Source organism: Rana temporaria, chromosome 11 (assembly GCF_905171775.1).
Source record: "Rana temporaria chromosome 11, aRanTem1.1, whole genome shotgun sequence".
In the NCBI taxonomy this organism is placed as follows: domain Eukaryota; kingdom Metazoa; phylum Chordata; class Amphibia; order Anura; family Ranidae; genus Rana; species Rana temporaria.
In genome coordinates this window covers 17,017,979-17,033,056 of record NC_053499.1, presented here as the reverse complement: position 1 = coordinate 17,033,056, position 15,078 = coordinate 17,017,979, and the positions used below count along the sequence as shown (strand labels likewise).

At 39.4% G+C, this 15,078-nt stretch overlaps 1 protein-coding gene across 1 annotated transcript; it reads left to right on the top strand.

Moving 5' to 3' along the window:
• The first annotated feature begins 1,782 nt into the window (after positions 1-1,782).
• On the top strand, positions 1,783-10,815 carry RAG1 (recombination activating 1). Its single transcript, XM_040328074.1, has 2 exons — positions 1,783-2,051; positions 6,854-10,815. The coding sequence occupies exon 2, from the start codon at positions 6,865-6,867 to the stop codon at positions 10,003-10,005; it is 3,141 nt and encodes a 1,046-aa protein (XP_040184008.1). The 5' UTR covers positions 1,783-2,051; positions 6,854-6,864; the 3' UTR covers positions 10,006-10,815.
• The last annotated feature ends 4,263 nt before the right edge of the window (positions 10,816-15,078 follow it).

Below are 15,078 nucleotides of genomic sequence, written 5' to 3'. Positions count from 1 at the left end.
ATGATGATGATGATGATGGTGGGGGGGGGGCTGTTGATGATGTAATAATGATGATGATGATGATGGTGGGCGGGGGGGGGGCTGATATTGATGTAATGATGATGATGGTGGTGGGGGGGGGGGGGCTGATGATGATGATGATGGTGGGGGGGGGCTGATATTGATGTAATGATGATGATGGGGGGGGGGCTGATGATGATGTAATAATGATGATGATGATGGTGGGGGCTGATATTGATGTATCGATGATGATGATGGTGGGGGGGTGGCTGTTGATGATGTAATAATGATGATGATGATGGTGGGGGGGGGGCTGATGATGATGTAATAATGATGATGATGGTGGGGGGGGGGGCTGATGATGATGTAATGATGATGATGGTGGGGGGGGGGCTGATGATGATGTAATAATGATGATGATGATGATGGTGGGGGGGGGGGGCTGATGATGATGTAATGATGATGATGGTGGGGGGGCGGCTGTTGATGATGTAATAATGATGATGATGATGATGGTGGGGGGGGGGGGGCTGATGATGATGAAATGATGATGATGATGGTGGGGGAGGGGCTGATGATGATGTAATGATGATGGTGGGGGGGGGGGGGGCTGATGATGATCATGATGGTGGGGGGGCTTGCAATGAAGGGCTGATGATGTAATGATGAAGGTGGGGGGGCTTGCAGTGAGGGGGGGTTGCAATGAGGGGCTGATGATGGTGAGGGGGGCTTGCAATAAGGGGCTGATGATGGTGAGGGGGGCTTGCAATGAGGGGCTGATGATGATGATGTAATGATGATTAGGGGGGCTTGCAATGATCTTGATCGGCTTGCAATTAATGATTGTGAGGGGGGGGCTTGTAATGAGGGGCTTACAATGATGATGGCGAGGGGGGGCTTGCAATGAGGGGATGATGATGATGTAATGATGATGGTGAGGTGGGGGGGGGGGCTTGCAATGATCATGATCGGTTTGCAATTAATGATTGTGAGGGGGGGCTTACAATGATGATGGCGAGGGGGGGGCTTGCAATGAGGGGATGATGATGATGTAATGATGATGGTGAGGTGGGGGGGGGGGGGCTTGCAATGATCTTGATTGGCTTGCAATTAATGATTGTGAGGGGGGGGGGCTTGCAATGAGGGGCTTATAATGATGAAGGGTGAGGGTTGCAATGATCGTGAGGGGCTTGCAATGGTGAGGGGGGGGGGCTTAGGAAATTGTTCATAGTTTTTTTTATAGTCCGGCCCTCTAACGGTCTGAGGGACAGTGAACCGCCCCCCTGTTTAAAAAGTTTGAGGACCCCTGCTCTAGGGTCTCTGCTAAAAAAAAAAATATATACAGTATATATATATATATACAATGTTTGGGGGTTCTAAGTAATTTTCTTGCAAAAAATACTAATTTAAACTTGTAAACAAAAAGTGGCAGAAAAGGCCCGGTCAGCAAGTGGTTAGGTGCAATTAAAAATAAAATAAAAATGAGCAAACGGTAGACTATTCCTCGAAGTGACATTTTTTCTGTATTTCTCGATTTCAGAGAACAGCCGTTTGCTTCTGTCACAAACAATGGAATAAAGCGCTGTTTGGCCAGCCGGGTGAGACTTGTTTGCCGTGACATGTGACAGTCTGTTGACAACTTGTTTGACCCACAAAAAAAAAAAAACAGACCCCCCCCCCCCCCCCCCAGAAAAGCGTGTTTTCAAGTGACAGTAACACAGCTGTGAGTGTCATGCACTGCCTCCCTCCAGCGGCCAACAAGCCAGCCACCTTCTGATGTTCTGCAAAGCATTGTGGCTTAACCACCACTATCCTCGCAAAACAGCGAATCCCAGGTGCAGAGAGAGGAGGGCAGGGCCCAGGTACAGCTGCGGCAAAGCGGGTCAGTGTCTCTCCCCTCTCTCATTGGCTGTCAGGCTGAGTGTAGTCATTTGAATTCTGGTAGGAATGATAAATAAAAGCTCACAGCTCTCTCTGACAGACAGAAGAAAAAGTCACGCTTGTTATCTCAGGCTGAGAGTTTGAATGACACTTCTGTACGAGACAGGCAGGTAAAGTACATACGTCTCTCTCTGTTCTGTATTTGGAAGTTTACAGGGTGCCCGAGGAGCCCAACCAGCTTGTCTTTTACCCAGATAGGGGCACATATCCAGGTCACATGACCAACCATGGTCCTGTGGCTCTGTGGTCAGGGCTTCAACCTGACGGGTATTGTACCAGCCAGTCAATAAAAAAAAATGTTATTAGAAGAGAAGGAAAAAAAAATATCACAAGTTTGGTATTTATACCCAGAAAAGGTGGCAAACGTATTCTGTCCCCTCTGCTATTGATTATCGCTAAATTGGCAATTATACCCATTAGGAAAGAAAATTGGCTGGGGTTCTGCTTTAAATGGGCCACAATGTTACATTTTATTATTATTATTTTTTGAAATATTTTTTCTTTCTAATAATCACACTAATTATTATTACATTGTATGTATTAATAATAATAATAATAATAATAATAATAATAATAATAATATCATCATCATTATTGTTTTTGTTGTTATCGTTGTTTTTGTTGGTAATCAAACAAATGACAATTATATCTACTATTATTATTATTATTAGCATCAGTATTATTACCAATATTGTTGTTTTTGTTAGTAATCACACTTATACATACATAATCTTACCACCTAACCCTTATGACTTCCACATCACATGCAGTTCAATCTTTCTTTCCCCTTTCCCCCTTCTCTCTTACTTTTCTTTTTTTCATTCTTTCCTTCTCTCTTCCCTTTCTTTCTTTCCTTTTTTTCCTTCTCTCTTCCCTTTCTTTCTCTTTCTTTCTTTCTTTCTTTCTTTCTTTCCTTCTTTTCCCTTCACTCATTCTCTTCTTTCTTTCTTTCCTTTTTTTTCTTCTCTCTTCCCTTTCTTTCTTTCTTTCTTTCCTTTTTTACCTTTCTTTCTTTCTTTCCCTTCTCTGTTCCCTTTCTTTATTTCCTTTTTTTCCCATTTCTCTCTTCCCTTTCTTTCTTTTGTTATTTCCTTTTTTCCTTCTCTCTTCCCTTTCTTTCTTTAATTGTTTCCCTTCTCTCTTCCCTTTCTTTCTTTTCCCTTCTCTCTTCCCTTTCTTTCTTTCTTTCTTTCTTTCTTTCTTTCTTTCTTTCTTTCTTTCTTTCTTTCCTTTTTTCCCCTTCGCTCTTCCCTTTATTTCCTTTTCCCCCTTCTCTCTTCCCTTTCTTTCTTTCATTCTTTCTTTCTTTCTTTCTTTCTTTCTTTCTTTCTTTCTTTCTCTCTTTCCTTTTTTTCCCTTCTCTCTTCCCTTTCTTTTTTTCCTTTTTTCCCTTCTCTCTTCCCTTTCTTTCTTTCCTTCTTTTTCCTCCTCTCTTCCCCTTCTTTCTTTCTTTCGTTCTTTCCTTTTTTTCTTCTCTCTTCCCTTTCTTTCTTTCTTTCTTTTTTTCTTTACTTTTTTACCCTTCTCTTTTGCCTTTCTTTCATTCTTTACTGTTTTCCTTCTCTCTTCCCTTTCTTTCTTTCTTTTTTCCTCTTCTCTTTTCCCTTTCTTTCATTTCTTTTTCCCCCTTCTCTCTTCCCCTTATTTCTTTCTTTGCTTTTTTTCCCCTTCTCTCCTTCCTTTCGGTCTTTCCTTTCCCTTTTACCTTTCTTTCCTTCTTTCTTGTGGCAAGTGATATTTTCAAAGGGTCAGTCCTTATATTTTACCATCTAACCCTTAGGAATTGCACATCACATGCAGTTCTTTCTTTCTTTCTTTCTTTCTTTTCTTTTCTTCCTTTCTCTCTTCCCTTTTTCCCTTTCTTTCTCCCTTTCTTTCTTCCTTTCTCCCTTTCTTTCTTCCTTTCTCCCTTTCTTTCTTCCTTTCTCCCTTTCTTTCCTTCTTTCCTTCTTTCCTTCTTTCTTTCTTTCTTTCTTTCTTTCTTTCTTTCTTTCTTTCTTTCTTTCTTTCTTTCTTTCTTTCTTTCTTTCTTTCTCTCTTCCCTTTCTTTCCTTCTTTCTTATGGCAAGTGATATTTTCAAAGGGTCAATCCTCTGTTTTTAAATTTGAATTATGGATTAGAGCAAGGAGAGTTAAGTCTCCCCCGCCCTAATTCCTGACTCTGTCCCTATCTATCTGGGAGTATGGGGTGTTTCCACTCACCTTTGTGTGTCCTGGCTTCTTCTGTTACGTTCTCCATAATAGAAAATAAATTAAAATCCAGCAGGGATGATGGGAGCCCCTCCGTGGATACAGCAGGTGCACAGACCCAATCAGTGCAGAAATCTGACCAGTAGGGTCCCTGAAAGAAAACAAAAAACAACAAATCTGATATTTCAGGAAAGGTGTCAGTGTTAAAGGGAAACTCCAGCCAAAAGTTTATTTTTTTCAATTTCTAGGATTCTGTTCATACATAAGTGCTAAAGTGAGGGATAGTCTCTCAAATTAGCAATTAGGTCCATATATTAAAATAAATGTTTTGGCTGGGGTTCTGCTTTAAATAGGGGGGGGGGGGTAAAATGTATTATTATTATTATTATTATTATTATTATTATTAATTATTAATTAATAATCTATATCTAATGCCCCGTACACACGGTCGAAATTTCCGACAAGAAAAGTCCGATGTGAGCTTTTGGTCGGAAATTCCGACCGTGTGTAGGCTCCATCAGACTTTTCCTGTCGGAATTTCCGCCAACAAAAATTTGAGAGCTGGTTATCAAATTTTCCGACGGAAAAAATTTGTCTGTAGCAATTCCGACGCGCAAAGTACCGACGCATGCTCGGAAACAATTCGACGCATGCTCCGAAGCATTGAACCTCACAGAATTTTCTCGGCTCGTCGTAGTGTTGTACGTCATTACATTCTTGACGGTCGAAAGTTCAGAGAACTTTTGTGTGACCGTGTGTATGCAAGCCAAGCTTGAGTGGAAAATCCGATCGTGTGTACGCGGCATGACCCTTATGAATTGCACATTGCATGCAGTTCAATCCACTTAGCTATAATGATAATTTTTTACACTATCAATCCTTATTTTCAGCAATGAGAGCTGAAAATAACATATGTAGCATAGCAAAGCGATATACATCTATGATCTGGCAAACAAAGGTCTTACATTTTTTTTTGTAATTAATAATAGAAATTAGCCGGAATCTGGCAGCTCAGATATAGATCTATATAGATACAGTATATATATATATATATATATATATATATATATATATATATATATATATATATATATATATATATAGATATATATATATATATATAGATATATATATTGATATCTATATAGACATAGATATCTATATAGATAAATATCTATATCTATCTATATAGATCTATCTATCTATCTATCTATCTATCTATCTATCTATCTATCTATCTATCTATCTATCTATCTATCTATCTATCTATCTATCTATATTATGAATGGCAATATAAATAACATACCTTTGTAAATACATATGAAGCCACACTAGCTCATCAAGGCACCTCAGCAGTCCCTTACTTACAACTGAGTTCCCAACTATGGGACATGTACAGAATATAGCAATTAAATGCAGGTTTGCCAGCAACACACCACAAGTCTGACAACCCTCAAGACAGCTGAAAATTTCCAGTATGTGTCGGACCCAAATCCAATAAAGCAAGAATATAGGTATTATAATACAGATACTATTTTATTGATAGCATAATATGATACCTCCATAAAGTGCATCGTGTTCTATATACAGTGTTTTATAGACATTCCTGTTTAGCTTTTGTCTGTGCATAGGTAATCATAAAGATTGACCCAGTAGTATATTCTCAGTCACACAACAACATTGGGTGGAGTTCTGGATATGATTACAGTGGAACCTTTGTGAATACAGCACTTGCCTCTCTAACTTACGGCGGCGTAGCGTATATGAGATACGCTACGCCTGCCTAACGTTAGGCAGGTCTAGCTGAATCCAGCTAATATCGTCTACAAAATAGGGGATAGTTTTATGGCATTTTTATTAATATTTTTTTTTACTAGTAATGGCGGCGATCAGCGATTTTTATTATGACTGCGATATTGCAGCAGACATATCGGACACTTTTGACACATTTTTGGGACCATTCACATTTATACAGCGAGCCATGCTATAAAAATGCACTGATTACTGTATAAATGTGACTGGCAGGGAAGGGGTTAACACTAGGGCGCGATCAAGAGGTTAAATATGTTCCCTAGGGAGTGATTCTAACTGTAGGGGGCAGGGACTCAAAAGGGAAGGAGGCCGATGTACAAGGAACACAGCATCGGTCTCCTCTCATCTGACAGTCTGTGGATCTGTGTGTTTACACACACAGATCCACGGTCCTGCTCTGTTACTGTGCAATCACGGTAACGCGCATCGGGTCCCCAGTGACACTACGGGTGTGCGTGCGTGCCGCTGACAGCGTGCGCGCCCCCTGGTGGGCCGGGAAGGCGAGGACGTCATATGACGCCCGCCCAGAACAAGAGCTGCACCGTCCAGCTGTCATTCGACGCCCGGCAGGCAGCAAGTGGTTAAAGAAATATACTGCAATGCCCTGCCCTCTAGTTTCAGAGTTCAAACTGGTCCATTGGGTTCAGTGCACAGTTGTAGGCCTAAAACTTGGAGGTTGCTGGCCAAGTGGTTCTGACCCACCTCCCAAGTACCTGCAAAACTAACATAAACTTAACAAGGTCTATGGGTTTTGGCTTCAGCATTATGGAATACACTAGCAGCAACATTTTATAACATGTTAAAAAAAAAAACTTTATAAAGGCTTCAAGGTAAATTTCAAAAAACAAATTGTAAAGTATGTAGATTTGCTGTTCGAAGATTATTAATAAGTGTTCTTTTTTCATTTCAGTAATCAGGAACATGGATTTTACCTTGGTCTCTGTGCCATGGGATCCAGTATCCACCAAAATGCACCAACCATATAGGAAATTCTCTGACTGGAAGTTTAAGCTGTTTCGAGTGAAATCTTTGGAAAAGTCCCCCTCTCAAGAGGAAGAAGATGATACTGGAGTGTCCTCAATCAGCTCCCAGGAGACATCACCTTATTTTGATGTCAGTTCAGATGACCTTAGTCAGGAGACTTTATCGCAATCACCTTCAGAATGCATAAGGCAGGAAGAAAGTATGATGGACAATGACTCAGAGTTGATAAGAATTGAGGAAGATGCTCACATGGCCACTTTACAACACCTGTGCCGTATTTGTGGTGTTTCTTTTAAAATGGATCAACAGAGCAGACAATATCCAGTCCACGGGCCTGTGGACGATGAGACTCAAGAAGTCCTAAGACGGAGAGAGAAGAAAGCCACCTCTTGGCCTGAACTTATCTCCAAGGTTTTCAAAGTTGACGTCAGGGGTGACTTGGACACTATTCACCCAACGCGTTTCTGTCATAACTGCTGGACTATCATGCATCAGAAGTTCACAAATACCTCCAGCGAGGTTTATTTCCCCCGCAATAAAGTTGTGGAGTGGAAGTCTCACTCGACCCCGTGTGAGGTTTGCAATTCCTCCAAAACCCGGGGGAAAAGAAAAGGAGGATTTCTCCACAATTCGACCCTTCCCAAAAAACGCAAAATCAGCATCGAGAATGGAAAAAAGAACAAAAATGGAAATACCACATCCTTCTGGAAGAACAGTAAAGCTCTAAATCAGATAAAGACTATCTGCAAAAAAATCCACCTTGATGCCAATCTCCTGGTTGTGGACTATCCTTCTGACTTTGTCAAGTCGGTGACTTGCCAAGTGTGTGAACATATTCTTTCCGATCCAGTGCAAACTGCCTGCAAGCACCTGTTCTGCAGGAACTGCATTCTTAAGTATATCAAGATCATGGGCTGTTACTGCCCAGCCTGCAGATACACGTGCTTCCCAACTGACCTTACAACGCCAGTGAAATCTTATCTGAATGTTTTAAATTCCTTGGTGCTAAAATGTACAGTGGCTGGGTGTGATGAAGAGGTCTCTCTTGGAAAATACTCTCACCACATCTCTAAACATAAGGAGATTAAAGGTAAAGAAGCCTATGCTCATATCAACAAAGGTGGTCGCCCCAGACAACACCTGCTGTCGCTGACAAGGAGAGCTCAAAAACATCGTCTAAGAGAGCTAAAGATGCAAGTAAAGACCTTTTCTGACAAAGAAGAAGGGGGAGATGTTAAATCAGTTTGCTTGACTCTCTTTCTGCTGGCCCTAAGAGCAAGGAATGAGCACAGGCAAGCAGATGAGTTAGAGGCCATCATGGAAGGCAGAGGAGCAGGTCTTCATCCTGCTGTTTGTCTTGCAATAAGAGTAAACACCTTCCTGAGCTGCAGCCAGTACCACAAAATGTACAGAACAGTAAAAGCCATAACTGGTCGTCAAATCTTTCAGCCACTCCATGCTCTCAGAAATGCAGAGAAGGCCTTGCTGCCAGGGTATCATCCATTTGAATGGAAGCCTCCTCTGAAGAATGTCTCTACCAGTACAGATGTTGGTATCATGGATGGGCTTTCAGGACTGAATCGTTCAGTTGATGAATACCCAGTGGAGGCTGTTTCTAAAAGGTTTAGGTATGATGTAGCCTTAGTTTCAACTCTAAAAGACATGGAAGAGGATATTCTCGAAGGCTTAAAATCTCAGGATTTGGAGGAATACCTAAGCGGTCCTTTTACTGTGGTGATCAAAGAGTCTTGTGATGGAATGGGAGATGTCAGCGAGAAGCATGGCAGTGGTCCACCAGTTCCTGAGAAAGCAGTACGTTTCTCATTCACAATCATGACCATCAGCATTCCCAACAACAGTGGGTCTGTTAGAATCTTTGAAGAGTCCAAACCAAACTCTGAACTTTGCTGCAAACCCCTTTGTCTAATGCTTGCTGATGAATCAGACCACGAAACTCTAACAGCCATCTTGAGCCCTTTAATAGCTGAGAGAGAAGCCATGAAATCCAGTGAACTAATGTTGGAAATTGGTGGAATCCTCAGAAATTTCAAATTTGTCTTCCGTGGCACAGGGTATGATGAGAAGCTTGTTAGAGAAGTAGAAGGACTGGAAGCCTCAGGCTCTATCTATATTTGTACCCTCTGTGATGCTACTCGGCTGGAAGCTTCTCAGAACTTAGTCTTCCATTCTATTACCAGAAGTCATTCTGAGAACTTACAGCGCTATGAGACATGGAGAGCCAACCCTCACAATGAATCTGCTGACGAGCTTCGTGACAGAGTAAAAGGAGTTTCAGCAAAGCCATTTATTGAAACCCTTCCGTCCATTGATGCCTTACATTGTGATATTGGAAATGCAGCTGAATTTTACAGGATATTTCAGCTAGAAATAGGGGAGGTCTACAGAAGTCCCAATGCAACCAAAGAAGAGAGAAAGAAATGGCAAACTATACTTGACAAACACCTTAGAAAGAAGATGAACTTAAAACCCATAATGAGAATGAATGGAAACTTTGCCCGGAAGCTTATGAGTAAAGAGACTATAGAAGCAGTGTGCGAATTAGTGCAATGTGAAGAGAGACAACTGGCGCTCAAAGAACTAATGGACTTGTACCTCAAAATGAAGCCAGTCTGGCGCTCTTCATGCCCTGCCAAAGAATGCCCTGATCTGCTATGCCAATATAGTTATCACTCTCAACGTTTTGCAGAACTTTTATCCACAAAGTTCAAGTACAGATACGAGGGCAAGATTACCAACTATTTTCACAAAACCCTTGCCCACGTTCCAGAGATCATTGAACGCGATGGCTCCATTGGAGCCTGGGCCAGTGAAGGAAACGAGTCTGGCAACAAGTTATTCAGACGTTTCAGAAAAATGAATGCTCGTCAGTCCAAGATATACGAGATGGAAGATGTGTTGAAGCATCACTGGCTGTACACCTCCAAATATCTACAGAAGTTTATGAATGCCCATATTAATCTAAAAAATCAAGGTTTTACGGTAGATATAGATCCTCAAGCAACACAAGAGGAAGCTGTAGATTGTTCTATTGATAATTTAGATTCAATGGAATTCTGATTTCATCTGTCAGAAATCTATGCATTTGTTTTATGTTACGGCTAGAGTTAACCAGGTGTTCCTTTAATGGAGGCCGACCAGCCTAAAGAGCCGGAGATACTCCTTTGGTTAGCAATAAGGAGTATGAGTGATACAGTTTTCAAAGGGTGCCAAGAGTTAACTAAGGAGCGCTGAGTAACTTACAAAGGGCATCAAGCTGCAGAGTAACGTTATCGAAAATGTCCTAGCATTTGTGCTGGTGAAGGGACTTTAATATATATTGGTCCTTACTAGCCGTGTGTTTGTTTAATATTGAATGAGTATCATCAATATACTAAGCAAACCCAAAGTGCTTTTACTGTTTGTAAATGAAAGGGAAAATGGATCGCTAATACTAAAACGTCTGTTTTATTTGCTGCATTGGAAGCGATCATTAATTTACTTTGATGTTTAAAAATGTCAGGAGTTAAGGACATGCAGTAAACATACAAGAGAAGTTTTATTTTTTTGTTATATTTTTTAAGGTAATAAGCAGTAAGGCAGCAATACTTTAGCTCAAATTTGTAAGCCCATGGCTCAAAATTACTACCATTTTAGCAAGCTTCCTGTTGTGTATACAGAATAGGAAGTGAAGACAAATCTTCCAAATAGGACACAAACAGCAGTTTTAACTTTTCCACAATCTAAAAAACAACCCAAAACCTTAAAAAATAGACCCCAAAGTTTCGCATTTTTGATTTTGCAAGGTCCTATGGCAGGAGTAGGCAACCTCGGCACTCCAGCTGTGGTGAAACTACAAATCCCATTATGCCTCCTCCTCTAGGAGTCATGCCTGTGATTGTCAGTGTCTTGCAATGTCTCATGGGACTCAGCTGGTGGGCCGAGGTTGCCTACCCCTGTCCTTGTAAACAATGAATCAGACCGAGACAGAAGTACAGTTAAATCACACTTGCTTAATAATAATAATAATAATAAAAATATAAACATAGTAAGCGTAGTCAAAACATAGCCAGAGTTCAGAAACCGGATCGGATAGTCAGCCAGGCCAAATGTCAGAGAGCCAGAGATAAACGTAGTAGATCAGCAAGCAGGATCTGGAGCCAGAAGGAACGTCAGCCAAGCAAGTCTTCAACAGGAACGCAGGGGACAGTCTCTGTGATGTTGACCAAGGCGAAGAAAGAGAGCAACTGAGCTGGAAGGCTTAAGTAGGCAGGACTGACAAGCAGGATCATCAACAGGTGATTAACTGAGGAGAGATAGGAGCTGGCAATTAGCCGACAGCTGAGCGGCCAGCTCAGAGAAGGAAGGGCTAAGCCCAGCTCTGACAGTCCTATGGTATATATTCATTCTTAATAATGACATCAAAGCAGTGGAGCCTTAGTAAGATACTTTATTATAAGAAGAGTTTACGTGGACTGCTAATTGTTCTACAGATTTTGTTTTTTATTTTTTAATATAATTTAGTTTTTATTGTAGGATTTATTGGAAGACTTTTATGTGTAGCCTCTGTAGGTACAGTACTTGATACATTCTTTGATTCTAAAAGTGTTTTTTTTTTTTAACTGTTCAAACGGTTTTAAACAGTAGAATTGATTATGTCAACATTCTGTGCACAGGGATACAGTGAATAGATCTTTTTCAAAGTAATTTTTTAATGCATTTATATTTTTAATCTATTTTAGACATTATACATTTATAATTAAGACCTTTTTAATACGATATCATTTTTTTTAGACTCGGTCCATTTAATGCATTTATATTTTAAATCTATTTTACTGCATTTCTTTTTTGCATTTAATGCATTTATATCTTAGGTATATTTTACATTTATAAATAAGAATTTTTTAATACAATATAGATAGTTCTAAACTTAGTCCATTTCATTCTTTAAGGGCTATGATGTGCAGTATTCCATAGCAATCAGGTTTTAGGTCTTATCAGCTTTAAATACTGAGAATGATTAAAGATACAAGCTGATTGGTGGTTTCTGAAATTTTACATCTAAATGTAAATGATCATAGTGGAAAGTATATATTTTTTCATTTTAAAAGTAAAACTTTTCTTACTTGTTTCCTTTTGATCTTTTAAATATACAATTGAAAACATTTTGTTCTTTACATTCAATAAGTGCATTATAGATGGTAATGTATTTAAAATGCTTTGAAATATGTGAATTAGTAAATTTTTCACTATGCAGAATTGCCACTTTACATTTTTCATAAGTGTATTAGTTTTAAAAATAATAAATGCTGTTTATGTGCACATCATTGGTACACAACCCCGCCTTCATTTTTGTTTTTGAATTTTTTTAAATTGAAAGAATACTCTTTTTTTTTATGCAAGTAATATTTTTCTACCTCTAATCACCTTACACTAAAAGGTAACATTTTTTGTGGTGTCTCAATCCCACCAGCTGTTAGACTTCACTGGCGTGTTTCAGTTAGTGGTAAGATATGAGGTGGCATTTTCGATGGGAATTGCTGTCCTTTTTTTTTCTTAACTGTCAACTGGAAACCTCAGTCACCTCGTAGAGACATTATTTAGACGTTATTTGAATATGATTTTTTTTAGACGTTTTACCTCAATATGTTACTTTATAGTTAGAATTTGCACTTTGTGTTAGGCATTCTATCTCAGGATTTTTTTGATACTTTTGTAGAAAAGGAAGTGCTTTTGACTTTTATTTTTGTACTTGTGTTTTTTTTTTTTCAAGGCAACTATTCTGTGGGCCTATTTCACAGTGTTGTCAGTGGTTCCTGTTAAACTGAAGTGGTGGTTTAGGCAAAAATGGTGCCTTCTTTGTGAGTAAGGGGTACAGTTCACATTTACAGTACTCATCTATAAAGGTGCAATGTTATGTATTAGTAGTTTGTGGAAGTAGTTAAATTGTGATTTTAAGTATCTGTTAAGTCGCTGATGAAATAAACGCTCCAAAAATTTTTAATTATCCAAAATATTTTCCGTTTTGAAGTTTCATTTTAGGTTGGTTATAGGTGCATATTGAACATATGATTTTTTTTTTAAGTGCATGCACAGGCAAGTAACTGTCCACTTTGAAATAAAAATGTTTATTGAGTTTAGTAAATTAGATAAAGCTGTGTTCACTTCAATTAAAAAAAATGTTCTAGCAAAACCCTTTTTTTTTTGGATAAAGAAGGGAAGAGTTGGAACCCTTTGTAGGTTTTTATTGTTAACTACACTAAGAAGATTTCCCCAATTTTTTTTTGACCCTGTGGCACCAGGACGAGAAATGAAAGGAAAGGGGATTTCCAGGACAAGAAATGAAGGGAAGGAGGGATCACCAGGACAAGAAACGAAGGGAAGGAGGGATCACCAGGACAAGAAATGAAGGGAAAGGGATCACCAGGACAAGAAATTAAGGAAGGGGGATCACCTAGACAAGAAATGAAGGGAATGGGATCACCATGACAAGTAGTTAAGGGAAGGAGCATCACAAGGACAAGAAATTAAGGGAAGGGGCATCACCAGGACAAGAAATTAAGGGAAGGGGGATCACCAGGACAAAAATTGAAGGGAAGGGAGATCACCAGGACAAGAAATTAAGGGAAGAGGATCACCAGGCCAAGAAATTAAGGGAAGGGGTCACCAAAACAATAAATAAGGGAAGGGGGATCAACAGGATAAGAAATTAAGGTAAGGGATCACCAAAACAATAAATTAAGGGAAGGGGGATCAACAGGATAAGAAATGAAGGAAAGGGGGATCACCAGGACAAGAAATGAAGGGATGGGGATTACCAGGAAAAGAAATGTAGGGAATGGGGATCACCAGGAAAATAAAAAAAATAGCTAGTAAAGCTTAATAAAGTCTCTAATCTTTTCCTGCACTGCTAAAAATTCTTATTATTGCTGTCTGTGTCCCCATTGGAGGCATCCTTCTGCAGTTCCTGCCCCTCAATCACAGAGCGAAGAAGTGAAGGAAACTCCACAGACAGCAGTAGAAGTATGTAGAAAGCAGTATTGATGTCACACCAATAACCATAGATTCTAGAAAAAAGTTTTGAATGAAAGAAATGGTAGCAAAAGGAAGCCAACAGGTTTCGGGGGTTTGGACACTTCCCCTTCATCAGGGCTTATGTAATACGTAACCTCAGAATTGATTGAACTCAATAGGATATTGATATTTATAAAAACAGAATCAATATTCAGTTATTTCATGAAATAAATAATTTTCTGATGATATTACCTAATTCCAGATTCTGTGAAAAACATATTAACAATATCCTATTGAGTCCAGGCAATCTCGAAGTTAACATACATATTACCTAATATGAAGGAGGAGGTGTCCACATCTAGCTTTGGCTTTCTTTTTCTATGAATTATTTAATTAGAACGTTTTTATGGACTCTGATCACTGGTGTGGTGCCATCACTGCGTTCTACACATTTTGACTTCCCTCAGGTCCCCCTCATGGGACTATTGGGAGTTAGGGAAATTCTGATATAGGTGAGCAGCCTCACCAAAGCAAGTCAGCTTAAATAATAAAATAGACATTCATAACATTGGCTATCACAAATAAGAGACACTGTGCCTCCTATGCATCTATCTTGAAATACAAATCTGACAGAGATTCTAACCCTTCTCTACTATATTCAAAACAATAAAAGTTTTTGGTTTCAACTGGACTTTTTGTTGTGTTTGTAAAATGAAGTAAAAAAAAAAGAGACCTAAATATGTTTACATTATTTTCAGCTGTTGTATAACAATTTTATTGACAATGCTTGAAAATCATTGCATTTTAACATGATTGTGAAATTTCTATACAATTATTTTTAATAAAGGATTAAAAAATACTTTTGTGTGGAGCTGTTTTTGTAAAAAATAAATAACAGTTGGATAAGCTTTTGATTTCATACAGTAATGTAGCAGGAGTGAGAAGGAGTTGGCTGTTTGAGGGGGAAGTTCAAAGTTTACCACCCCATGTTCCAGACAAATACATGTTTACATCTTGGGTGAGCCAGCGTCATCTGCCCGGGTGCCCTGGTTGTATACCTATCCTGCTGGTTGGTGGGAGTCTCTCTACTGCTAAAGCTTCTGGTGTCTGACCCTGACCCCTTACCCTAATACTCCACGT